Genomic DNA, 27019 nt, shown 5'->3' on the forward strand with positions numbered 1-27019 from the left:
ATTACTTACTCCGCTCCGGGTTTTGCCGCTCGCCGGCCCAGCAGCCCGTCGGGGGCGCGCTCGGTGCTGGGGCCGCGGCGGCGGCGCGCAGGGCGGGGTCGCGCCTCCTCCCGCGTCTCCTGTTTCAGCCGCTGCTACAGGGGCACCCAAGATGGAAATCCAGGGGCTGCTCGCGGCCCAGACCCCGCGCGGGAACCAACATGGCGGCGGCGGCCGCGGCGGCGCCGCTTGTCCCCGGCTGCCGCCGCCGCCCGCGGCCTCCCGAGCCTGCGGAGGGCCCGGCCCGCCGGCTTCCTCGGCTCCCGCGCGGCGCCGCCTGCTCCTCCGGGGCCCCGAAGATGGCGGGCCGCTCCTGCGGCGACAGAAGCCGCCGCTGCCGGGGGAGGCCGAGGCCACCTCCGCCGCAGCTGACCTGAGCCTCCCGCTGCTGCTGCTGGATGAAAAGCCGCCGCCGCCGCTGCCCGGCCCGGCGGGCGACGCGGCCCCCTCGGCCTCCTCCCCGCAGCCACCGCTCCTGGCGCCCGAGGCCGGCGGCGGCGGCGGCAGCGACTCCTTCCTGGTGGTGTTCAACCTGGGGCGGGGAGCCGAGGCGGAGGCCGGCGCCGGGGCCGCCAAGCCCAGGCCCGGGCAGGCGGCGGCGGCCGCGCTCAAGGAAGAGGGCGGCGGCGACGAGGCCAGGGGCGGCGCGAGCCCGGCCCCCCGCGCGCCCGCCCGGCCCCGCGAGCAGCCCCCGGCCGGCCCGGCCGCCGCCTTCTCGGGCACCATCACCATCAACAACCAGAACCTCATCGTGCGCATTGAGAACGGCTTCCTGACGCTGGCGGCGCCCCTGGGCGCGGAGCCCGGCGTGGCCAAGAGTGGCCCGCAGCCCCTAGGCCCGCCGCCCGAGGAGCCGCCGCCGCCTCCGCAGCCCCCGGGCGCCGCCGGCCCCGCGCTCTGCCCGGCCGACCTAGGCCTGGCCGACCCCGTGGCCAGCTTCTGCTGGCCGAGCCTGCGGCCAAGGGCCCCGCGCAGCAGCCGCTGCCTCCACCGCCGCCTCCGCCTCCGCCTCCACCGCCACTGCTGCCCCTGGGAGCCGAGAGCGGCGGCGTGGGCGGCGGCGGCCCGGGCGTCGTGCTGGTCTACCACTGCCCCGAGCCCGACTGCCCGCAGACCTTCCCCAAGAAGCACCAGCTGAAGCTGCACCTGCTGTCTCACAGCAGCACGCAGGGCCAGCGGCCCTTCAAGTGCCCGCTGGATGGCTGCGGCTGGTCCTTCACCACGTCCTACAAGCTCAAGCGGCACCTACAGTCGCACGACAAGCTGCGGCCCTTCAGCTGCCCCGCGGGCGGCTGCGGCAAGAGGTTCACCACGGTCTACAACCTCAAGGCGCACATGAAGGGCCACGAGCAGGAGAACACGTTCAAGTGCGAGGTGTGCGCCGAACGCTTCCCCACGCACGCCAAGCTCGCCGCGCACCAGCGCAGCCACTTCGAGCCCGAGAGGCCCTACAAGTGCGAGTTCCCCGGTAATGACCCCGGCCCGGCCCCGGGGAGGGTGGGGAGGGCGGTCAGCGCCGGCCCCCCGGGGAGAGGGGGAGAGGTCAGCTCCGGGCCCGGGGGGGGGGTGCGGGGTCAGCGCCGGGCCCCGGGAATCGAGGGAGAGGTCAGCGCCTCCAGCCCCCGGCTCCGTATGTTGTGTGTGTCCGGTGGCGGCTGTTTGGGGCGGTAAAGAGCCGGTGGGAAGCGCCCCCGATGTCCCTTGCGAAGGGGCAGGATTTGAAGAGTCAGTTGCAGGGAAGGTGCCAGTCCCTCAGTCCCAGTCTCTCCAGTCAAGGGTCATCTAGACCAGAGAGGGGCTGGAGGCTTCCTGAGGTCACACGTGGTGGCTGAGCTCGTTCTAGAGCCGGGCTCTTGGAGTCCACTCCAACATTTTCGATGCCCAGACACCTTGGAAGGCCTCGGCTTCTGATAGAATTTTACCTGATGTTGTTCTGGCAAACCTCGGGGCACCCTTAAATTGTGAAATGCTCCAATGAGTGCAGGACAACATCTTAGGAAAGCTTACAATGAATGAGGAAGGACATGCCTGGAGATTATTGGGATCCTTCCCATTTTTGAATAAGAGTTAGCAGTTAGACCAGAGTTGTATGGAGTATTCCCACACACTGTGTAGTGGGTTTAGAAGATCAGCTTTTCTTCAAGAAGCTGAAGGATATTTGCAGAAAAATCATAGTGTGTCTTTTTGGAAGCTGCATTGATTGCAGAAATATTAGGGGAGCTCCTGCATTAGATTTACATCAACTCTGTGAAAATGTTGGAGGCCATTAAAAATTTTTTTTCTTTCAAAACTTTTTACATGAATTTATAATTTCTCTTTCTACTCCCCCCCCATTAAATGCCTACAACAACAAAAACTGAAAAGCAAATTCTCACCATCATCTGCTATATGTGAGGCCGTTTCTAAAGTACCATGACCTCAGCTTTCCCAGTTAGGTTTGCCAATGAGTGTTGGCATCTGAGGACTTAATAGGGAGTTCCACAAACCATTTTGTATGTTGAACTTGGAGATTTGCCTTCTCGGCCCCTCACCAGCATTGGACAGGTCATTTCATGTCCCTGAGCCTCTGTTTCATCTTTAAAGAGGGACTAATACCTTCTGAGTAGTGGGGAAGGGCTTTATACGTGCTGAGGTGCAGTATCCATGTGAGCCATTAGGAGAGGCATCAGGGTGCAGGGGGTGGCTATAGTGCTTGCCGTGGAGCAGGGAAGGCCTGGCTTCTGGTCCCACCTGGCCCATATCATTTGTGTGACTCAGGGCCAAGCTGAGTGTTCTAGGCTGCCCTTCATTGGCAGACAGAATTTTTTTCCTCTAGGAGTGCCCGAAATTACAGGTACAGTTCATATCTCATATATATATATATATATATAGAGAGAGAGAGAGAGAGAGAGAGAGAGAGAGAGAGACAGACAGACAGACAGACACATGGGCAAGCCCAAGCTGTGTAGTAGAGAGAGCTTAAATTTAGAGTCAGGATCTGTATTCTAATCCTGTGTCTGCTAAATTACTTACCTTCCCTTTGCCTTTGTTCCCTCATTTGTAAAATCACTATCTGAGGTTCTTTCCTGCTCTAGTCTTTCATATGTGACAGTACTATTCATGTATTTGTTGATCCATCCATATTCTCCAGCTGAGTTTTGGGACCAGTGATTTCCAACCTAGGGGTGGAAAGGTGGGTCAGAGTTGTCCCCCAAAGCCAAATCATACTAATAACCAACCCCCACAGAGTACTCTAAGGATTGGTTCATTTGTTTGAGATGATATCCTTAGGAAGTACAGGTTCTAGTCTCATCTTACAGATGAGGAGGACACTCAACCTCTGAGGCTAAATGAGTTCTCTATGGTCACATACTTTGTGAGATTTGAACTGATTTTCTCCAGTGCTAGGCCAGCCAGTCTCTGTCCAGTGTACCAAGCTGCCTCTCATCAAAACTAACCAGGCCATACAAAGATGGAATCAAAAGCTCAAAAGTGATACTGAGCAGATTTGACAGAACCCTTAGCACCTGGATTATCTGAAATCCCCCCCCCCAGGCTATAGTACAGTGAGTGGATAACAACTACATTTTTAAGTAGAAAGAGAAATCATTTGTAATGTTAGAGAATCCAAGCCTAAGTATTTTAAAGGGTGTATAAACTTTGACTCTGGCCACTGAAAATATGTGAATTCTTCATATTAGAGAAGCATAATTTGAACATCCACATTAGTGGATCACTGAGGAGTCTCAGCCATCTCTGTAATCGTGCCTTTCTTGGTGTGGTTATTTTCAATCTATTACCTTATGGAGCAGATGGCAATATCGCCATTTATAGATGAAGAAAGTACATAGACACTTAAAGTGAACAAGGTCATTCTTTTAGTGATTTCAGGTAGCATCAGCTGAACTCAGGCATCCACATTTGTGAGGGTTACAAGTATATTATTTGTGTGCAGCTTACATTTATTAGTGTACCCTGCATTTCACAAAACCCACAACATTATTGTGGCTACTTCTAGGGTTGAAATTTTTATCCCTCACCCCTCTGCTCCATTGATTTAGGATAATGACCGATCCCTTAAGATCCCAAAAGAAAGTCTTCCCTGCCTGGGGTGGGCCAAGACAGATCGCACAGCCATAAATGGCTGCCAGTCTCCAGGGCATGGAGATGCTTTGGCACTTCCTAGGTGACCTCTGTCTCACTTAACTCCTTTGTAAAATGGACATGAAATCTGTGCTACATACCTCACAGGTTTTCTGTCACACTTTGCCTGCTTCCTGTTATCATTAGTTTGTTTAGTTCCATTTTACAGATCAGTAAGTAGAGGGATAGAAAAGAAAGTGACTTTCCCAGCATCACACGATTAACTAGTTAATGGCAGACCTTAGGCTAGAACCCAGGGCTCTGGATTGCCAGGTCAGTGTTCATACTAAAGATGGTTGCATATAAATAAGGGGTTTTTTTTTTGGGGGGGGAGGTGTTGGTTTTTTGTTTGTTTGTTTGTGAACAGGTATGAGATGTAGATTTTGACCTTTGTGTGTGGGAGGCTGAGTTGGAGGATGGTGTTATTAATCTGCTTTGCTTCTTTTTCTCTTTAGGTTGTGAGAAGACGTTTATCACAGTAAGTGCTTTATTTTCGCATAATCGAGCCCACTTCCGAGAACAAGAACTGTTTTCCTGCTCCTTTCCTGGATGCAACAAGCAGTATGATAAAGCCTGTCGCCTGAAGATCCATCTGAGGAGTCATACAGGTTTGTGTTTCAGGCGCTCCCAATGTGCCCCTCCCAGAACGTGAGAGCAGTAGCGTGTTGGTGTTTTGGAGAGGAGCTATTTGTAATTCCAGCTTGTGACTTTTCTTTCAGGTGAAAGGCCTTTCATCTGTGATTCAGATGGTTGTGGCTGGTCCTTCACCAGCATGTCTAAGCTTCTGCGGCACAAAAGGTAATTCGGATGCTTTAGAGTATGTTCAGAACTCTGAATAGGGCTGACATGTGTGATGAGCTAAGATTTGGATCTCCTGGACCTGGCCACTTGCAGAGTGGTCTCTTTGTCTAGTCTTCTTCTTTTTAAAACTGAGAAGAGTGTAGTGAACCAGTCTGGGAAGTAGCTATCCACCTACTCTTGGATTTAAGCACTACTTACTTTCCTAAAGAGACTCATTACAACACTGGCTTGATTAATTAGGCTGAATTTTCTAGTGAGAGTATAGCTGAATCTCAGGCCTACTTAGGTAAACTGATGTGGGAGTATCATTTATTTTTCCAGTTAAACAAGCATGTACTTTCTCTTCTTTCCCCTCCTTCCCTGCAATGATATTAACCACAATGTGCTGTGATTGTTTGAAGGCAAATAATTTGTTTAAAAAGAAATATGTGATTAGCAAATTGAATTAGTTAGGATAAGGTTTGGGGCTCAGTTACTAAAATCAGTCTTCTCTCCAATACCTCTTTTGGGTAGGAAACATGAAGATGACCGAAGGTTTACATGTCCAGTAGAAGGCTGTGGTAAATCATTTACAAGAGCAGAACATTTGAAAGGCCATAGTGTGACCCACTTGGGCACAAAGCCATTCGAGTGTCCAGTGGAAGGTAGAATTTACTTTTTATTTTTATCTTTTTTTCTAATCTAAGTGCTGCATGAGACTTGTATAATTAATACCTTTAGTTCTTAGACAGTCATTTGCTTTAAAAGGTCATTTTAGTTGTATGAATTTGGAAAATGTTTAATGAGTACTGTACTTTCCTTAATTGTGCCTTTCCATCAAAAAGTTATATTTGAGCTAGAATTTGTATTAAACAGTTTTTATTGGCAGTGATTAACATTTGATTCACCAAGCATTGTTGAAAGTACCTCCTCCTCCATGCAGGGCATTGCACTAGGCCCTTCAACTACAGAAACAAAAATGAAACATTTCCTGCCCTGTAGGATTGGGCATATACAAAGTAAATGCAAAGTTATTGTGGCAGGTGGGCAGTGTGAGACCCGACTACAGGTGTCACTGAAGCTGAGTTTTGGATTCCAAGGAGGATTCCAAGAAGCTGAGGGGAAGAGAGAGAGCATTGTGGCCAGTAGAATTGGCCCATGTGCACAAAAGCACCGAGATGGAATCTCCTGGAGGTCAGTTTGAAGGAATGGGGAGTAAGTCTGGAACATGAGCATAGAGCCAGATTTTGAAGGGCATTAAATGCCAAACAGGAATTTGAAATGGATGACCACTTAAGGGTCTTTAGCAGGAGAAATGATAAGCGCCTATCTCCATATTGTTTCCATGACAAATTACAAGTTCCTCAGCTCAGCATGTAAAGGCCCCCACAGTACAGTGTCGGCCTGCCTTTCAGCCCTGCCTGGCATTACTGCCTTTTACAGACTAGGGTCTAACCAGGCTGGACAAGAGCTACTCTTGGAACTTGCACAAACCATGCCTACTCTCCTTCCTTAGTTCCCCCATAAAATCCTTATCTTCCTTCAAAGCCAGCTCTTCTTTGGAGCGGCCCTCCTGCCCTCATGGAGCTTACTCTGTAATAAGAAGAGATAATACATATAAGGGAGGGGTGGACAGGGAAGGGTATTTTTGTATGTGAGGTTACAGGGTTGGTGAGTGGAACTTGAAGGGAATAGATTAACACACCTTTTCCAGCAGCATTGACAGTGTTGATTTGATTATGGATCCAGAATTGGAAAGAGTAGGAGGGCCAAGGAAGATGTCCGGATGGCTAGGGAGGAGATTGAGCATGACTGAAGCTGGCTTCCATGTAGTGGGCCATGTGAGGCAATTGGTACAGGGGATGGTCTCTGGTCTCAGTGGCAGCCATCTACTCTGTGTGTGTGTGTGTGTGTGTGTGTGTGAGAGTGTGTGAGTGATAGAGAGAGAGAGAACACACAGACATAGGTGTTCTGTCCCCTCCGTGAATGGTAAGCTTCTTGAGGGCAGAACCTGTTTAGTTTCGTCTCTGTGTCCCTGGAGTCTGATGCTCTTCATTCTCCAGCATAGCCACTTGCTAAGTGTTGGTTGACTGGCTTCCGTTCCAGGTTGCTGTGCTCGCTTCTCTGCACGAAGCAGTCTGTACATCCACTCAAAGAAGCACCTTCAGGATGTGGACGCTCTGAGAAGTCGCTGCCCGGTGTCCAGCTGCAGTAAGCTGTTCACGTCCAAGCACAGCATGAAGTCTCACATGGCCAAACAGCATCACTTTAGTTCAGGTACCGTCATTCTTTCACCTCCACCTCTGACAGGGTGGCCGTGTTCAGAAGCATGAAGACCTCCAGCCTGGAGTGGTGGGTCCTTTGGGTCAAGATCCCTGTGCAATTGAAAAGCCGTTTCAGAAATAACTAGGTTCTCCAATGAGCTATCCAGGCCAGACTAGGGCTGGGTAGAGTGGAAACAAGGTAACACAGAGAGATAGGAAGAAAGCTGGGGTGTGCTGAGTATGTTGGCTTCAACAAGTGAAAGTCCATATCTACCCGACTCCCTACTCCATCAGTCTGTCTCTAGGAATCTGGAAAGGAGGAATAGGCAGTCTCTTTGCCAGCTAGATAAAATAACTTTGTGGGCCAATTACAAATAATCAAGTGATCACTTGCACATAATTTACATTTTCTGGAGTGGAGGTGATAGAGATGGGGATGAGGATAGCTACTCTCTTTAGAATATGAAAGGTCTGGCCCTAATTTTAGGAATTGCTTGTATTAAGTATAACTGGTTAACGAAAACAATTCTTGTTTACTCTGAAATGCAAAAGCTGGTGAAAACTGAAAAAGTCTCTATCAGCAATCAGTACATACTGCTGGGAATAGATAACTGTCTAACTTAGCTATACTTTGCTCTTTTGTAAATATTGGTTATGTAAATTGGGGATTTAATTTATATACAAAAGTCATAACATAAAAGATTATTTATTACTTAAAAACCTGCTTTCCTTCCAATGATTTCATCGAGGAAGTTAGAAGAGAGGGTATCCTCCCAATGGGAAAGTGGGGAGAGGTTGTCAAGGTGAGATACTTCCCTTTTTTCAGTGTTCTTTCAATTCTTCTGATAATAACAGAAACAGATTGTTGGTTATAATATACCTTTAAAACTAATTGTCTTCCTCTCATCTGACAGCCCCTACTTGGAGGGGGGGGGGGTTGCTGCACCAGGACAGCCACAGAATGAAAAGCAGACCAAGTCCACTCCTTTTTAAGCAGTTGTTCATAGGCCTTTAAGATAGGCAGAGGAACTGCATGAAAGAGCCAGTGTGTTTTGAGGGGGATTCTTGCCAGAAGTGTTGGCTTGGGCTCTGCCAGAAATGCTTCGGTTAGTTAGAAATAAGGGTACCTTTTATGTAGTGCTTTAAGGTTTGCGAAGTGTTCAGAAACTTTTTACTATTGCCAAATTTTTCTGCCAACAGCCTCTCCCCCCCAACCCCCCAAATCAGTTATTCGATATGGGGCTGGTACCCACAGTTTAAAAAGTGCTGGTCAAGGGAACTCCTGACCGGAGGACTTTTGCCTTAGCCTGTGGCAATGAGAGGTTTAAGTGGTTTGCCCTGGGTCAAACTCTGGATTCAAAGTTGCCTCCCTTTTCTAGTGTTACCTTTGTGGATAAGCTGTGAATTGTTAATTGAGCTCAGAAATGCTTAACCAATTGGCTTGAAAGAATAATGATTTATAGGTCTGTGTCTGTTCTGATAGAAAATATATGTAGAATGCACAGGCCAGACCCCTGCTGCCTCAAAGCCATATGTGGCCCTCAGGTTCTCAAGTGCAGCCCTTGACTGAATCCAAACTTCTCAGAATAAAACACAGAATAAATGGATTTGTTCTGTGAGGTTTGGATTCAGTCAGAGGGCTGCACTTGAGGACCTAGAGGGCCACATGTGGCCTCCAGGGCTGCAGGTTCTCCACCCCTGACCCAGGGCATTCTTTTCAAAGTCCTTTATTCTCTTCCCAGATTTTTCTTTGTGACTTGGGTAAAGAATAGACAGCAGATGACATAAAGCAAGAAAGAAATTCATGATAAAGATCTTGGGCATTTAATGGACTATAAGCTGTTATAAATCAAAAAAGTTAACGTAGTCTTAATCTGCAGGAACAGAACTGTCTGAGTGTGGCACCCAAAACTGGGCCCAAACATTCAAATAAGGCCTGACCTGGGCTGAGTACTCTACTCAGACTACAGGATTTTTAAACTTAACCCATCACAGGCCAGCTGAACTCTGAACAAAGAGACAAAGAACCATGACTTAAGCAGTTACTGAACAAAATCAATTACCTGTAAATAGGTTCAGTAAGAAAATGATACACTCAATCTTAAACTTCTCGTGAGTCAGCAAAGGAAATTGAAAAGGAGCGGTAGAAGGTAAACCCAGAAGGAGTGGTGTTTTTAAAAAAAAAAACAACCCTCGAAGAGGAGAGAACATCTGAGGAGTAAAGGGTGGTCAGCATTGTCGAATGCAGTGGATGGGTTGAGGAGGATTAGGATTGATGAAAGACTTCTCAGGTTTGGCACCTTTGGAGAGAGCAGTTTCTGTTGAATAGTGAGGTCTGGAAGTCCAATTGCATAAGGTTGAGGAGTGATTAAGAGGAGAGGAATTAGACGTTGTGCCTGTAGACTTACACAGGGTTTGACTGAGAAAGGAAGGAGAGATATAAGTGATTACTTTGAGAGGATGGAAAAGTGAAAGGTTTTTTTGAAGGATAGGGTTGGCCTGGGAATGTTTCAAAGCAGTAGGGAAGCTGTAGATTGGAGAGGGGAGCTGACCATGAATGAACACTCCTGGAGAAGAGTGGGGGCTAGGATCAAATGAGCACATAGAAGGGTTGGCCTTGGGAAGAACAAGGGTTTTTTTCTCTTTTTCAGAGACTGGTGGAAAGGAGAAGAGAGTGAGAAATGATGAAGAGAAGGTGGGGAAAGGGAGCTTATAGTGAATGGTTTTCTGCTTTTTCAGTTGGAGAGAAAGAATGTGAAGGACCTGAGGGGAGTGAAGTTTTAGAATAACTTATTTGGGAAGTGGGTTGGGTACTCCATAGGGAGGAGTGAGAGGACTGCTTTGCTGAATTGAGGGCCTGGTTGAGGTTGGATAACAAGACATTGTAATGTGGCCCAGCCAGTTGTGGGGCTTCATTTAGTGACCCATGAGTAAGACCAGAGAGGTGGGGGTAGTGGGAGTAAGCAGTGAGCAGAGGCCAGAGTAGGACTGCAATAGCCAACTGTTGGGTTGAGATTGTAGAGGGCCAGAAGTGAAATCTGAGGAAATACTGAAAGGAGGACGGCATGGCGGTCTTAATGTAGGTGAAGAACAGGTGCAGAAGGGGCGAAAAACAGGAAGAGGTGAACAAGAGGAGGGCGTAGTCACATAGGGCAATGTTGGTTTCTCATTAAGCCAAGTATAGTAACAGAGGTGGGAAAGCCAGAAGTACAAGAGGCATGAAAGGAGAGTCAGTCAGCGATACAGCCAGAAATGGGGGCTGGGGCCAGCTGCGAATGGCCATAGCTAGCGTGGGATTCTCTTCAGTAGGCATGGGTTAGCCATACAAGATATTTGGCATAGATTAGACTCTGGCAGCTTCAAAGGTTTAAATAGAAAGGTGTGGGAGTGAGCCTGGAGATTGGTAGATCAATAAGGAGGCAGGTGAAAGTAGTTCAGGGAGTTGAGAGCATTACTAGACTGGTGGCAGTAGCCAGTGTAAGAACAAGCGTGGTTCAGTTTCAGGCCGGGACCACAAAGGTTGGGCCTGGTGAGGTCTCTTCTTTGAGGGTTTCAGGTAAATGTCAGAGCAGACCCAGTGCCCCATTTAGGTCTGAATTGAATCCCCATGGCGGAGCGATCATTCTGATGTTGGAATGGCACTGCTGCCAGGTTGCATCACTATTCATCTGCATATGGGCAAAATACCCCCAAAATGGGGTATTTTGAAAAGGAAAAATATATATATAATCAATGTATTTTTTTTTCCTTTTCAAAATACCCACATAGGCAGTGGGGGGTGAGTGTCACAGATCATTTAAGAACTCTTCTTGGGCATAAAATTTATGTAAAAGTATTTTCCAAACCTTGAAGCACTATATAAATGTTAGCCATTACTTCCTTACATATAGGTTACATATCAACGTATGATCACAAAAGTGTAAGCAAACTGTAAGTATGAGTTTCAGAAGGTTTCTATGGAAATAATAGCTGGAAATGAATGAAGATTATATGTTAATTTCATTAGGATAATGGAGTATCTTACTTAGAATAATCATATGGCTGTTTCATTGCTTTTTAGACCTTTTAAGCCAGCTTGAAGCTACAAGTTTTCTTACACCCAGCAGTGAACTTACCAGCCCAGCACAGAGCGATCTTAGCAACATAGACCTCGTGTCTCTCTTCTCTAACGTATCTAGTAACAATTCTGCAATTACAACAGACATGGCATTAGTAAACTCTGGAATTTTGACAATAGATGTTGCTTCTGTGAGCTCAACTCTTGGGGGGAACCTTTCTGTTAATAATAATAATAACTCCTTGGGGCAGGCTGTGGACCCATTGATATTGGTGGCCAGCAGTGACATGCCTCACAGTCTTGATAGCTCTCTGTTGCTGGGTACGACCGCCACAGTTTTACAACAAAGCACTTTAAATTTGGATGACGTCCAGACTGTAAATGCAGAAGCACTGGGGTCTCTGGCATCTCTGTCTGTGAAGAACTCCGGTCAAGATCTTCCTGCTCTGACATCTAGCAATAACTTAACAATAGAGCCAGCCACACTGACTCCGTCCAGCAGCCTCACTGGGAGCAATGTTCCTGGACTCCTCACGCCACCCAAAACTGAGCAGGACTTACTTCCTGGCTCAGATGTTGGTGGACAGCAGGAAGGAAGCAAAGTCGTGACTCAGTTTGTATTCTCCAACCCAGCAGCAAGCTACAGTGCTCAAAAAGAAATGGATCTCCACGCAGTGCCTGGGAGCTCATTTTTGGTAGGTAGTAATTGGGAATAGCTGTAGCTGTATCCAGTTTTGATGATGCTTTTTGGCTTAAGTTTGATTCTTGTTGATTTATCTAAGCACGTGATGTCCTGGAAAGAGCATAGAGCTGGGAGTCAGGAGCCCTAGGTTGTCCTAATAATGATAAATAACCAATCAGTGACTATTTATGTAGCACTTGAAGGTTTGCAGAACACTTGACTCCCGTGAGCTGTGTGACCTCAGACAAATCCCTTGAACCCAAGTTTCGGATTCTCCATCTGTCAAGTGGAGGGGCTGGACCAGGCAGCAGGCAGCCTCTTCCAAGTCCTTTCATACCTCCGACTTCTCATCCTTTTTTTCTTTCCTTACTAAAGAAACCTTCAGTTTTCAGTGATGGGAGAAGATGATTGATGGGCTTTTCTCAATTTCACCTCCACAAATACTTATTTTGTACTTGACAGCGTTCTGTCTTTCTGAAAAGCCCTTAAGGGAGGGGTCTTCACCTCATTTGTGCCAGGGACCCCTTGGGCAACAGACAGCAGGTTGGCAGAGGCCAGGGACCCCTTTCTCGCTAAAATGTATAAAAAAACCCATAACTTTATGAAAAAAATCAAATCTATTGGTTTATCTAATTATATGTTCAAGATAAAACAAGTTCCCTCACACTAGGTTAAGAGGCCCTCCCTTAAAGGGGGAAACTACCATGTGTGAATAATTTTAAAAAGCCAAATTACTAACTTAATCTTAAATTGGATATGAAGGAATATAATGAGAAAATATAAGGGAACACACAATATTGTGCGTGTGCTTTTGAGTATTCATGAAACATTTTAGAAATATTTAACCTTCTTTAAGACTTGGTTTATTCCAAACAGATTCTTGCCCCCCCCCCAAATAACCAAATATTTTTGGAGGCATTTAACATCCTAACCATCTGAATTGGGAAGAGTACACAGCTGTTGTTCACTCTGACAGCTATAGACTAAGGGTCTGATAGTCATGCTAAGTCTGCCCCCACCTTGGAAAGGGACCTATGTGCCCCAAGATCTTTGGCAGTAGCTGTGCCCAGGGAGGGAAACTGAGGCCCTGAGCAGTTCATTGTGGGTGTTTCTGAGGGGTGAGGAAGTCTTGACAGAAAGTCCTGCTGCTTCAGGTTGATTTCTCATTGTCCCCCAGAGCACTTTTCCTGCCTCTGGTGATGGCCAGGGAGTTGAGCAGAGTTGGCCTTCCACTTATTCTGCCCAGACTCACTTTGCCTCCTGGCTTCTGCTCAGGACTCGACTGGCCACAGGACCTGGGTTTGAGTGTCGTTTTTGCCACTCAGTACCTGTGGGACATGGGTCTCATTTTTTGTCCTGTCTCAAATGAAGGATTGGGCTGGGTGGTGTCTAAGATTGCTTCCTGCTTTAAACAATATTGTCTAATGAAGGGAGTGGAGAAATGGAATGAGAAATTTTCAGTTGTTTGTCTCATCATTTAATTAACACAGCATTATAATGAGGTCTTTTCCAGAGGTCTGGCAGCTTCACCTGTTGATTGGGGCTGAGAACTAGGAGATACTTTTTAAAACACCAGCAGGCAGCTTGTAACAGTAATAATAGCTGACGTTTCTGTATCTTTTACTGTGTGCTGCACAGTTATGCTCTCCTCTTTGCTGACAGCAGAGCTCTTCCCATTGCCCTCCAGTTAACTTTTATTTTAAACACATTTCTGACAAACTTTGTCATTTGGGTTTCTCAATCAGAGCAGATGAATTAGAATCAACAAAGAAGAAGAGGTAGTGGACCTTGTGTAACTTGGGAGCAGTAACAGCTGACAACAAAGGAAGAGATTGAAAAACCACAAAAAGCTATAGAACTCATAAGCCATTTTAGTTTGGGCAGACATTCCAACCTGGCTTCATGGCTCAGGGTTCTTTTTAACCTACAGCACAGTCTAGTCAGGGAGGTTCCTAGGGATGACCTGGTCACTAGGAAGACCCTAAGTGTCTGCAGTATCTTTTCTTTAAGCAGACACACAGATGTGAGCTGTGGTTTAGATTTCCATTCTGCCCACCTCAAGCCCAAGAAGGCCTAGGGACTTCGCTTGTCAGGACTCTGGACAGATCTTGGCCTCTAAAGTTACAAGGTTTGTGCTTTGGTAAGAGGGAGTTTCCCCACCTGGGAGTTCCCTTTAACATAAAATGAAAAGTCCAATCCCTGTCTCTCTCCCTGTGGTTAAATGAAATGATCATCCCATTTAAAGGGGGTAAAATCCATGTATGCATGGATCCTCTTTCCCTGACAGAGCTGGTTAATTGAGGTGTTCTGCAATCCCATTTATATGCAGATGTAGTCTGATATGAATTTGGGTTTCTTGTGTGCTAATGTGAGATTTGGGGCTTTCATTTGGAGTCTTGGCATTATTTTTGTAAAAAGATTGGGATGTTTAATTTTATTTGAGTAACAAAAAAGTTCCATAACTTATGCTTTGCTACCCTTGCTTTTTTTCATTCCTTTGTTGTTTAGATCGAGTGACTGACAAACTTTTCTTTGGTCTCAGGAAAGTGGGGGCTCAGCAAGAACTGATTATCGAGCCATTCAGCTAGTCAAGAAAAAAAAAGAGAAAGGGCCGGGAAGCAGCACAGGTGAGAAGGGCATGGCCCCCAACCGCTGGCCCCGTGAACTCCAGTGGGACTTATAGACCAAAGTCTCCTCTCAGTGGATAGTGGATCATTTTGCAGCCACCTATGTGGAGTAAAATGGCTTTTACAATAGTTAGATCTCCTTTTGAAATCTGTCCAAATCCTATATTATGGTAGAATGTCTTTTTCAAAATCGGCAAAATGTTTAACATTTCCTTCAGAATTCAGTGTAGGTTTATTTCTCTTTCCTGAAAAATTGAGGGTAAATCATGTCACCCTACAGCACTAGTGAAGCTCAGTATTCAGAGAGACTTTCCTGTGAATCCTTTGGTAGGAGGAACCATCCTCCTGAAATACAGATCAATTTCTAATGATTCTGTTCTGTGATTTTGGAATTTAAAGCAAAATGTCTTTATGATAGAGCCGTTCTTTTCCTGCATCTCCACGATATTGCATGTGGATAAAACTCTGTAAAAAGTATTTTTGTGGGGAGAGGGGGCCCCTTGGACCTGTATATATGGGGGGAGCTGGAGCAGTATCCATACTCTGTGTGCACAGGAGGTAGAGCCCTGGCCCCTGTTGATGGGATGAAGGAGAAAGATTCGGGGTGGGGAGACCAAGCAGAATTAGGATTTGGCCCGGGAATAAACAGAAAAGACACTTTTGAAGCACTTTACTATGTGTAAAACACTCTGAGGTATCAGGGGTTCAGAGAGGAAAGTGAGACCAGGCCTGCTCTCAAGTACTTATGTTTGAATGGGTGCAGTTCAGAGAATACTTTGGTGTTTAGGTTGGCTCTGGTTCAATAGTTTTAAAAAATGTTCAGGGTTAGTTTGGGTTTGAAGAAATCCCCGAGGTGTGTTTTATTTTTGTTGGGATGGGGGTGGTTTCCTGGGCTGTAGGCAGCAGCAGAGAGAACGTTTCCTCCTCTCTCCGGCCTCATAGCCTTGTTAAGGTTCGGAGTCCTTGGTGCCATGGGAGGCTCCATCAGTGCAGCTGGAGACAGGAAGCACTGTCTGTCCTGCTCTTCTTGAGCTTTCACTCTCAAAGCCCAGTGCTGGGGAGCAGGGACCCTTCCAGGCCAACAAATGGGGAAGTTCCTCCTCTAATTGAGGCAGGAGTTGTGGTTCTTGCCCCACTCATGCTGAGACACCTCTCTGAACAGGAGGAAGGTGCGCCAGCCCTGGGTGATGGGAGCCAAGCATGGGCTTTGCCCTAAGAGAGCATACCTTTATTTGGGGGGAAATGGCTGGTTGACTGTCCAGGGCCTAGATCAGTATACCTGTTTTATTGTGAAGTCTACAAAGGCCCTTCTCGTCTGTTTCAGAGTTTGGCTGAAGTGTATGTCACTTCCCTGAAAAGTTGAGGGTGAATCTCACCAGTTGTTATTCCTGTAGAGCTCAGGACATGGCAGTGAATCCTTCTGTAGTGGGAGAGCTGTCCTTCGGTGTTGTTCAGCAACTGAGTCACACCTTCTCAAGACATGACCCTTGCCACAGAACTGTGTAGACAGACAGGTAAACCAGTGACACAGCAGAGGTTGTCTTCACTGAATTTCATGGATGAAATACACATCTGGCATATAGCATATGGCTGCTAGGTTGCCATCCCATGGCTTGTTTTCATCTAATTCAGCTCACTCACCCAGGGAGGCCATGCTAGTGGCAGGCTGATGTCTCAGGGGAAGAACTCTGTTGCAGAACTGAGCACGGAGGTTCTAGTCCTTCCTATTTTAGAGGGGCCTGAGAGACCCAACTCAGCCCTCTCCCTGCTCTGGTTCTTGCTGTGTGGTCCTTTTGACAGCCCTTCCAGGGGGTGGTGCCATAATTTATGCATGGTGAGCCCTGTGACAGGGAATGCTGTTTTTTCATTTCTGTATGCACTGTGCTTTGCACACATAGGCACTTTATGTAGACATTTGTGCAAGTTAAATTCATATCAATATTTTACAGATGAGGAAACTAAGATTCAGAGAGAAGAAAAGTGCCTTGCTCTGAAGGACATCACTTTAAAAGTCAAGGGAAGGCACATGAGCTGCTTGATAGCATGTAGCTCCTTCCTCTCTGTTCTGCTGCCAAGAGCAGCGTGTACATTCCCCAATTCCTCCCACTGTCTTTCCTCCTGCTTCCACCACCACCAGTGCTCTGAGGACTCAATTACTAACTGCCTGGCCTATGGCAGACAGTCCTCACAGGTCTCCCACCTGATGATTCCCCTGGACTACACTCCAGCTACTGTTAGACTCACCTTGCTTAGGCATCATTCTGCTCTGACTCAGAAATCTGCAACGGCCTCTTCAGGCCTGGCGCCAGGGTATGCTGCTGCTGCTGCTGCTGCTGCTGCTGCTGCTGCTGCTGCTGCTACTACTACTACTGCTACTACTGCTTCCCTTATTGCTACAGCTAGTACTGCTGCTACTACTACCACCACCACCACTACCACTGTACATTCACTCTCTTTCTCTCTGTATCCTAGCCAAAGCTGGCTTGCTGCCCATCAAGACATTGTACACTGTATCCTTCAGGGAAGAGAATGCAGCAGAGTCACGTTTTACGTGAGCATTAGGTTCTAAAGTCAGTGTGGAAGGCAAAAATCACGTGTGGTCAGTTACCCTTTTAAAAATCCCTTAAATTTGATTGGCTTTGAATTGGAATTCCTTCCTATTAGAAGGCTATACATCTTCTGCAGGAGGCTCGAGCAGAACATTGAGGCGGAGGGTCTTTACTTGAAACATATTGTTGTTAATATGCACACATTTCTAGTTCTTGCCTTTCAGTCATTAGTTTAATGCTTTTTCAGTCTTCACTCGTGCGTTCACCATTTTTTATGAGTTAAAAACTCATCACTTACTTATTTGGATAGCACATAACTCTCTCCAAACCCTGTGGCCACAGTGGGAATAATGAAGAGCAAAGCAAGGGCTTTGAAGTATGGGAAAGATTTTCCAGCTCTTGGGGTTGAGCATTTCCCAGCCGGATCACAAAGGGTGTGGATGAGGCTGTGATAACAGGAGGTTGCCCCCAGTGTTATTATCCACAGGGCATACTGCTGTCTCCAGGGCCGTGACCAGGGGTCCAAGCACACCTAAACGTCAGGGCTAGGTGGGAAGTTCATGTTTCTGTGTTTGCAGATGAGTTAAAGACCAAGGGCACAGAAATCCCTAAGAACACAGAATCCCTATGACATGGCACTGGGTGCTGGACAGGGTCAGGGGGCCATTGCTCTATGTGTGTAGTTGTAATTGTCATAAGTTAAATGTACATTTGATGGGATAGTACAGTATATTGATGTGAAAGATGGTTGGGTTTGTCCCTAACCATGGAGAATAACTCAGCCCTAATGACATCCCAATGAAGGAGGCGAGATTCTGCGTTTGGCTCTTTTGGCAAATGTGATTTGTACATATTTAGTCTTTAATGCCTTGGAAAGGTTAGGATTGTTCTGATTTATCCCCAGCCATAAGGCTTAAGGAGCCTGATCTCAGGTCTGTTTTTAGCCAGTTTGTCAGTAACAAAGCTGTAGCCCATCCTGGCCACTTATCTGACTTAATCTCCTTCAGACTAGGAATAAACTAAGCCTTGTAGTAATCCTCAGGTTTGTATCCTGGCTAAATGGGAAACCAGTGTTGTCCATAGAAACATTCTAATAATGCCATCTACTGGTGGTTTTAAGAAACAACATTCACATAGCATTGTGTGCTTCATAAAAATATTTTTTTAATTAATTTTTTTTCCACTGAATCTGTTTTTTCTTTCTCTCATCCTCCCCTTCTAATTGGGGGGAAAGTAGAAAAGCAAAACCTTTGTGACAAATGTGCATAGTCAAGCAAAACAAATTCCCACAATGCTCATGTCCCCTTCTGTGCCCTGAGTCCATCACGTCTGTCGAGGGGCAGCATTGCTTAATAAAGTCTTAAAGATAGTCATGGAACTTAGAGCTGGGAAGGACCTCACAAGTCATAGCATCTGCTTGGTTCATTTTATTGGGAGGGAACCAAGGTCCCTAGAGACTGGGTGATATTCCCAAGGACACACAGAAAGTTCTGTTTTCTTACCAGCGGCATAACTGAAAAATCTAGTGCACATCATTAAGTTCAATTCTTTCTACTTTTTGTGTTGCTTAAGTGAAAGTAAATGTGAGAGGCATCATGCTATATATAGTATAGAGAACCAGCCTCAGAATCAGGAAGATGTGGGTTCCAGTCCTACCTCTGATGTGTACTAGCCAAGTGAGACCCCAGCCAAGTAATTTAACACCTCAGTGCCTCAAGCAACTCTATAAAACTGTAAGTTGCAAATAGGTTGTCAAGCTTAATTGGTGGAAGGAATTTCCATACTGGCAGTTGCCCATACAAAGTGAAATCTCAGAGACTTGACCACCTTCTCCAGAAATAAGTGTCCAAAACGTTGAGTTTTCCTGATGCAATGACTTTTTTATAAATTGGCAGTGTTGAGCTTAATAGTAAATTTGTTGTCAACAGTGTGGGTGTATGTTAATCCTTTTCTCTATTGATAAATATTTGAAACAGTGAATGAAAAAAAACAAATGCTCAGTTGCCCTAGTAACTCTACATTTAGCTTCCCCCAGTTTTATGCACATACTATAGTAGCAGAAATTCCTGCTAACCACCTGAAGGTCTGGGGGGAGGCAGGCCTTGTAGGGTCTTGAAGGCTCCAGCCCCAGGGAGGTGGGGAGATTCAGAGAACTGTCACCAGAAGCTTGGCCATCGGGAGGAAGTTTTGCCACAGAGACTCACAAACGTACTGCATCCTTTGTGGAATGAGCATCTACACTGATGAGATCACTGAATTTATCCAAGGATTAGAGATGGAAGGAAACATTCAGTTTTGCTCTGCTTAGTAAAAAATCAAGCTAAGTGTAACATCAAAGCGTTTGGAGGTTTCTTCTTAGGCACCTAGACTGACTTCTTGGGGCATTTTAAAGTCTAGGAAAAGCTATCCTACAGTGTTTTTCTTCTGAGTATACGAAGGAAGTGAACTGATTTAAGTAAAGGATACACAAGCATACTAAAGTTGTTGGTTTTTCTACTTTGTTTCAGGGTCATCAGGATCAACTCAAAGGAAATTAAAAGGTGGTAAAGTGAGTCCCACTAATTTCTCCACAAGTCCTAGCAGTCGATTATGTGGGAATATCGTAGTGCCAAATGGAGGCTTAACAGTGCGAGATCCGGCCACCGGAGCTCAGTTTGTTCAGATTCAGTTATTGCAGGTAAGAGTGCCTGATTGAGAGGAAAACGAGCCCCAGACGTTTGTTAGGGATCTGAAGTTTAGGTCAAACTTAGGTTGCATCAAGAAATAATAAATTAGCACCAGCATCAGATAAAATGCCCTGTTTTCTGCTTCTAGATATTTCTCTGTGTACCTGCTCCACCAGAGCAGAGTACAGCCCATCCATGCCTGTTCATTCTGTTCAGTGATTGCCCACGTCCTAGAAATTCTCCAAGAGACTCTGTCCAGAGAGAGGCTCCTTCCAAAGCCTCTAACATTCTGTGGATAATCACAGACATTCTGAGTACAGCACTGATCTCCTTTGTCACTACATGAGTTGTCCTCTTTCCAGGCTAACTTGCTTTTTTTCTTTTGCACCATCTCCAGAAGCATAAGTTTTTGTTAGTGACAATATGCTGCATCTTTCCATTGCCTCTTCAAAAATTTCTAATTCTCTGTTACATTTCTGAACATTTTGAGTAGAGAAATGAGATAGTATCAAATAGTCCAGAAGGACTTGAAAGCAGAGATCAAAGATACTAGTGCTGCCAGTAGTCAGTGATTATCATGTACTGTGCCAAAGACAACTCAACCGCCATTTATTGTCCCCTTGTCCTGGGCGCTAGAGGGGAGACAGCTTATGCTCTTAGAGGCTGCCATGGCTTTTCTGGCTTTGCCTCATTTCTTGCTGTATTATTTCATTTAAGTCTTCTCATACTTCTCTCAATTCTTCATAGTCCTATCTTACTACTCAGTAATAATAACAGTACTATTCATGAGCCATAAGATTTTGGTCATTCCTCAACTGATGGGCAATTACTTTGTTCCTAGTCCTTTGGTTTCAACCAAAAAAGTGTTGCTATGACTATAGCAGGTATTTGTGTGTGTGTGTGTGTGTGTGTGTGTACACTTCCTGTTTTTTACCTCTTTGGGATACATACCTCGCAATGAGATCTCTGGGTCAAAGAGTCAAATATTTTAGCCATTGATTTTAGCATAATTCCAGTTTGCTTTCCAGAATGTAAAGTTCCACCACCTTTGTAGTAATGCACTGTTACTGTTCTCTAACCCATCTGGCATTGACTTCTCATCCTTTGTCATCTTGGCCAATATGCTCACTTGGGTCTTTTTGACAGGGAGTGTTATCTAACCATAACTCCCTCTGACTGTACTTATTCAAATGATTGGAAGTATGTCTGTCCTTATGTGTTATCGTAGTATTTCAGCCAGGATTCCAGCCTGTCAGCATCTTTTTGGATCCTGACTGCTATCTAATATGTTAGCTATTCCTGACTTTATTCAAGTTGTTGATAAAAATGTTGAGGTCAAGCACATATCCCTGGGACACTGCACTAGACTTTTCTGCAAGTTGACATTGAGTTAGTAATGACTACTCCTTGGGTCTAATGGAAAGTCTGAGCATTTATAATGCTCAGAATAACTTGGTTGTTCACAATTGTTTTCCAGGCAGTATAGTTAGTTCCCCCTCATTTGATGTCTTCAGTCAAAGACTAGATGACCAATTACCAGGTACCTTGTAGAGAGAAGGTTGGAGTGGAGTGTAAGGTCCCTGATAGAATGTAAGCTCATTAAAAGTAAGGATTATTTTTTGTCTTGGAATTCACAATGCCTGGCACAGTGCTTGGCACATCGTAAGCTCTCAATAAATGGACATGGATTGATTGGCTTCTGACGTTCCTTTCACTTCAGAGATTCTATGAGTATAAAGGTTCCCTGGGCCTGATAATTTGCTCATTTAGGGCAAGTAGATGTTGAAATAAAATCTTCTTACTTATCTTCGGTTTTAACTTCTTGTTAATTAGTTTTGTTTGGTCCCTTTCAGCCCAGAGAGCATTCTTTCTGAAGGGGAAAATGGTGGCAAAATAACAGTTGAGTAGTTGAGCCTCCTTACTGTCATCTGTTATCATCCCCCCATCTCGTCTTTAAACCTGGTGCATAGTTAAACCTCTAGCATGGTTAAGGCTCCCCTTTCCCCTTTCTGTTAGCCTCAGCAGAGACAGGCGATGAGGGATCATTCTGATGTTCGTGTTCCTGTCCTTAGAAGAACCTGCTGCACTGTGGGCTTGGTCCTCAGCAGCTTCTCGTTCCTTCCATCTTTAAAATCTGACTTGATAGGTTAATTCTCTGAACAAATAAATTGATGTGTTTAGAGAACTTCCGAGGCCATAACTGGAGAGATTTATGCAAAATGCTTTGTGAAAAAGCTTAAAGTACAATACAAGTGTTAGCTGGGACTGTTATTCCACTCTGCCAGTGGAAAGGACTCTAGGCCCTGCAGTCACCTAGAGCCTTCCATTGACCTAGAGAATGATTCAGTGTGTGGAAGTAGACAAGGGTAGAGTGCAGAGAAGACCACAGTGATAGCCTGAGCAGATGTGGGAGATTGGTGAAAGGGTTTTCATTGAAGGGATGTTCTTCAAATGCTTCTCTTCACAGGTCACATTGTAGTAATTGTATTAAGTCCCTATGCTTAGTAATACAAGATTATTATGATAGTGAAAAGCCCCAAGTAGATGACAAAAGAGCATTGGTTAGACTGTCTCTATGTTATATGGCTTTGAGCCATGGAACACTGATGTCAGAAGAATTAAAATTACAGGTAACCCAAAGGATAATGGAAAGATAAGTGATGGAGTTAAGCAGCCTGAAGAACGTTATCAGTGAAGACTTGTCTGCAAGACAAAAAAAAAGTATAATGAGAATGAGACAACTTAGGGACACCTAGAATTGAGATATATTGGTGCCCCCAAGGTCCTAAAGGAAAAAGAGATTCCTTTGGTTCACTGCTTAGATTGAGGAAAATGGACAAAGTTTGCATAGAGTGCTAAGGTATGGAGAGGGTACAGTCTGCAGTGGTGGAAAGAATGCTTCCTAGATCTTCCAGAGCATCAAAATAAAGGTGTGTGCGAGCCATGATGAGGTAAATGTGGGGAGAGGGGAGGGGAGTGGGAACCACGAGCTCATTCAAAGAATTTTAAAGTAGATTAGTAGAGAGAAGTCAGGAAGAAGTTAGTATAGGAATTGGGTAAAGTTAAACTACATTTTTTCCCCCAATTATTAAACATTTGTTTTTTCTCTGTCCTTCCAACTGAAAAGATAAATAAAAACAAAACCCTTGTTACAAGTAGGTATTGTCAAGCAAAACAAATTTTGATATTGTCCACATCCAAAAATATGTGTCTGTTGCACGTTTACTTCATCATCGATCTTCTGGAATCTTGATGGATCACCGTGTTGAGCAGAGGTCTTCAATCTTTCCAAAGAGCTCATTTTTACATCATTGCTGACACAGCATAAATTGTTCCAGATTGAGAATAATGTAGAGCCGGCAGAAGGATCTCTTACCTTAAGAGATTTTTTCCTACTGGTGTGTTTCACCAGACTTTGAAGCACTCAAGATTCAGATCACTTTGCTGGGTGCCAGGGATGCAAAGTAGAGAAATAGCCACTACCTTTAAAGAGCTTACATTCTATTTAGGGAACCCAGCATAAGTCATTATGGATAACATGGGGCGGGGGGGCCACGGGGGAGAAATGTAGCAACAGCTGAGTGAGAGAAGTCAGGGAAGGCTTCCTGAAAGAAAGGAGTCCCTGAGTTGAACCTTGAAGGAAACACGTATTCTAGGAAGTAGAGATGAGGACTAAGTACATTCTAGGCTGAGATGCTGGGATGTTGGAGTTCGAGGAACAGGGAACTTTTCTCATAATAACTAGTTTGATTGAAACCTCATGCTGCCCATCCCGTTATGACTGGTGTCTGGTCCTGTCCTCTGTCCTGCTGCTACTCACAACCCAACAGTCTTCTTGGGTTGGAGAAACCAGACACATGGCAGAGCAGCTGGTTAGAGAGTGTTTGGGTCTTGTGCAGACCAGAGGCACAGTTGTGAGAATAGGGGACAAGTGGGAGTCATCTGTGAAGTGAACGGCATTTTCTGACTTACTGTTGGGTAGTGATAAACATGGACACACATGAAAAGATGGAAAAGAGATTATTAAAGTGGATGAAGTGTACGTGAAGTTTTGAAGACTTTCTTTGATTACCTCTTCCTCAGGATGATCCCCCTGGCGATGGAGACTCACCATTTCAGCTCAGCTCTCAGTCTTCCACATCACATTCTCAACTTACTGTGGATTTACCAGTACATATACTTCAGGTATGATTTTTTAGAACTTTCTTCTTATTGCCAAATTAGGTTAAAAGATAACTGATTTACTACTAGTATCCAGCATTAACTGTTAAGTAAAACTAAAGTGTCTGATAGCAAGGAGCTTTGATGATTTTTCAAAAGATAAAAGGATCTTGCCTGTTTTCATAGGTCCTTTGTGTCTTTTGGTAATCACTGGTACATTCCAGTAGAGAAAATTAAGAGTTCTGTTATAGTTATATTTATGAATGGCAGTACAGTTGCTCTTCACTGCAGTTTTCATAGTCTCACTCTAATGTAGAAAGCTAATTTGACCAGTAGTGACCATTTTTAAGAGAAAAGAAACAGAGGTTAATTTGCCCAAGTCATTGGCTGGACTAGGAACAGAAAATTCAGAATGTAAATAAATGATCAACAACTTGGATATATTACCTGAAGTATAACAACTCAGTTTCTAACAAATGCTTATTTTTCACATTTAAAAATTCCAAGTAGTCCTTTAACTCCAAAATTCTCATTTCAGTTTCTTGCTGTCTTCAGATTAGTTATCTGTTGCATTTTATCAGTAGTAAAAACAAAAGAAATGCTATGCCTAGTCAGCTCTTGGAGGCCTGAGAGTCTCTGAGAGTGGTGAGTATGATGCAGCTGCCTAGGGAGGGGTGTCCAGGCTTCACCAAGCCTTCCCATTTCATTTGAGGTGAACTCCCAGCACTTCTAATTTTGGTATTCACTCTCTGTTTTGGTTTTATAGGAGCCACACACTTCAACTGAGGATGATGCTGGTTCTGATAACTCACAGTTCACAGGAAGCACAATAAACTTACAGGACCTAGAATGAGACTATTAATATTGCTTTGGGGGTGGGGAGGGATGCAAAGAGTGCAATCATGCTATGGAAAATGGAAAAGATGTTTCCAGAGCTTAATTTAATTTAATTTTTAAAAAAAAATGTGAAAAAATATTGGAGCTAATGCAGCTTGTTTTTTGGTTCCACACAGAGAATTTCTTCAAAGGACTCTTGGATGTATCAGTAGCTGTTGTTTGCCTTCTGCCTGGACTGTTAGGAAAGGGTCCCTTGGGTTGGGTTATATGAAGCTGTCTTGCAAACTAGAAGGGCTATGATAAAGCAAGCACTTTGATCCAGTAACTTACACCACTTTGGTTTGTGAATCTGCCTTTCCATTGTTGAACTTGATCCACAAATCATTTGTTGCATTAAAAAATGACAACTTTTGAGAGGAGGCAAAGATTTAGGTCAATCAGTAAATATGAGACTATCTGTCTCTGAGCGCTTAGACTAGAAGGGAAGAAGATACGCTGATGCTGACGCTTCATCAGCAAGAGGCCTCGCCCCGCACACCTTAAGCCCATCCGTTAAGCTGTAGGGGATTGTCATATGATAGAGAGGAGACAAAACCTTACATCCTTGGATTAGTCATTGGAGAGGCATTCCATCCAGCTGTCCTTGTCACACATGTTGGTTGGCTCTTCCCATTAAGGGATGCCCTTGGGACATCCGTGTTCCAAGTACTTGAACTATGTAGGATTAAAACTGGGAGTGACCCAAGAGGCTGTCTAGGCCAACCCCTTTATTTACAGAGGAGGAAACTGAGGCTCAGAGGGTGTCATAGCAGCATTCGAACCTATGTCTTCCTGATTCCAAGTCCAGCCCCTCTGTCCACTCTGCTGCACTGCCCGTGTTCAACATGGCATCCGTTGTGCTGCAGCATGAGGCCGCCAAGACTGTCATGAGGAAGTGAAGGTGTGAGCCCCAGTGTCGTGGTGCCAAGGACCTGGGATTCTGTCTGTGGGCGCTCTCTCCACCAGCGCCCTACCTCATCTCAGAGCCATCTGCATCTCGGGGGGCCAGAGGCGAGATTCCAATGTGCGGCAGCACTGGCCGCTCCACTGCACCCCCAGCCCTAGTGTGAGAGGAGGTGTGGGCTTCCAGCTGCATGACATCCCTTCAGTACACATTGGCCTGTTTGGAACAAGAGGAAAAAGCAGGACCGTCAAGTGCACCTGGGGGTGGGCTTCTGGCCATCCTGGTTTTCATACCCCACATAAAATTGGGCATAGAGTTTACCTTTTAAAAAATTAAATTTTGCTTTTGGGCATTTACATTTGTTGGTCACCTGACGGTTTCTGAAGTGTGTCCTGAATGCCTATAAAATTATGTATAGGACTTAATAATAGTATGGCTTGTATACCTTCCTGTTGTGAGGTCTAAAAATATGCTTTGTATAATAGGTATAAATAGTATTTTTTACAAAGAAAGCCATGTCATACAAGGACATGAGTTTATAACCTTGCACATATTTATTTGTTATTTACAGTTATGGAATTCACACAGGGTGATTCAGAAATGCTTTTTTTTTTCTTGTGCCTTTGGAAGTCTATGCTTATGTAAAAATGCTGTTTTGTTTCTCAGACCTGAAAGGAATACAGATTACTCGTACTCTGCATTTCTTGAATTTTTAGACTTGTGCTCTTTGGAGCAATTCCAGCAGACCACTGCGACTCCTAATCTGCCCTGCTGTCCGTGCTCCCTGAAACCCCTTCTGAGCCAGTTCCAGCAGGGCCGTGCCCTCATGTTCACCTCCTCCTTGCGGGCACTCCTCTTCATGGAATTGCGTGTTGCCTCCCTGGCCGCCGGCTGATGCCAGTGCGGTCAGAGAACGTTCCCATCTGTTCCCTCTACCAGCCCAGTCTCCTTCCCACCCCATCAGGGACGCTCCCTCTTGGGAGGCTTGTGACTGTGGCTTACAGGGATGTGTGTGTGTGTGTGTGTGTGTGTGTGTGTGTGTGTGTGTGTGTGTGTGTGTGTGTGTGTGTGTCACTAACATGGGACACATACTGACTAGTAGTCAGATTTTTCTTGGCTTTGAGGTTCATTGCTGGCAATGGACATGACCCCCAGTGCAGATGAATTAATAAAGCTGTTTTGTTTTTTTTAATGGTCTTGCACTTGCGGTTTTACGTGACTTAGTACAAGGAACTGTGACTCCTGAGGGTTGAAAATTTATCTGCCCAGTATTGGGAATAACTTTCCCATTC

At 45.3% G+C, this 27019-nt stretch overlaps 1 protein-coding gene across 1 annotated transcript; it reads left to right on the top strand.

The window, feature by feature from the left end:
* The first annotated feature begins 136 nt into the window (after positions 1 to 136).
* On the top strand, positions 137 to 26919 carry ZXDC (ZXD family zinc finger C). Its single transcript, XM_020981342.2, is given in 11 exon segments — positions 137 to 977; positions 980 to 1507; positions 4617 to 4769; positions 4881 to 4959; positions 5476 to 5606; positions 7048 to 7218; positions 11266 to 11957; positions 14487 to 14571; positions 19628 to 19797; positions 23870 to 23971; positions 24714 to 26919. Coding segments are annotated over 11 exon segments (3024 nt in total). The 5' UTR covers positions 137 to 151; the 3' UTR covers positions 24801 to 26919.
* Positions 26920 to 27019: the final 100 nt, after the last annotated feature.

This window comes from Phascolarctos cinereus, unplaced genomic scaffold (genome assembly GCF_003287225.1).
Source record: "Phascolarctos cinereus isolate Bilbo 61053 unplaced genomic scaffold, phaCin_HiC Scaffold_4;HRSCAF=312, whole genome shotgun sequence".
Taxonomy (NCBI): domain Eukaryota; kingdom Metazoa; phylum Chordata; class Mammalia; order Diprotodontia; family Phascolarctidae; genus Phascolarctos; species Phascolarctos cinereus.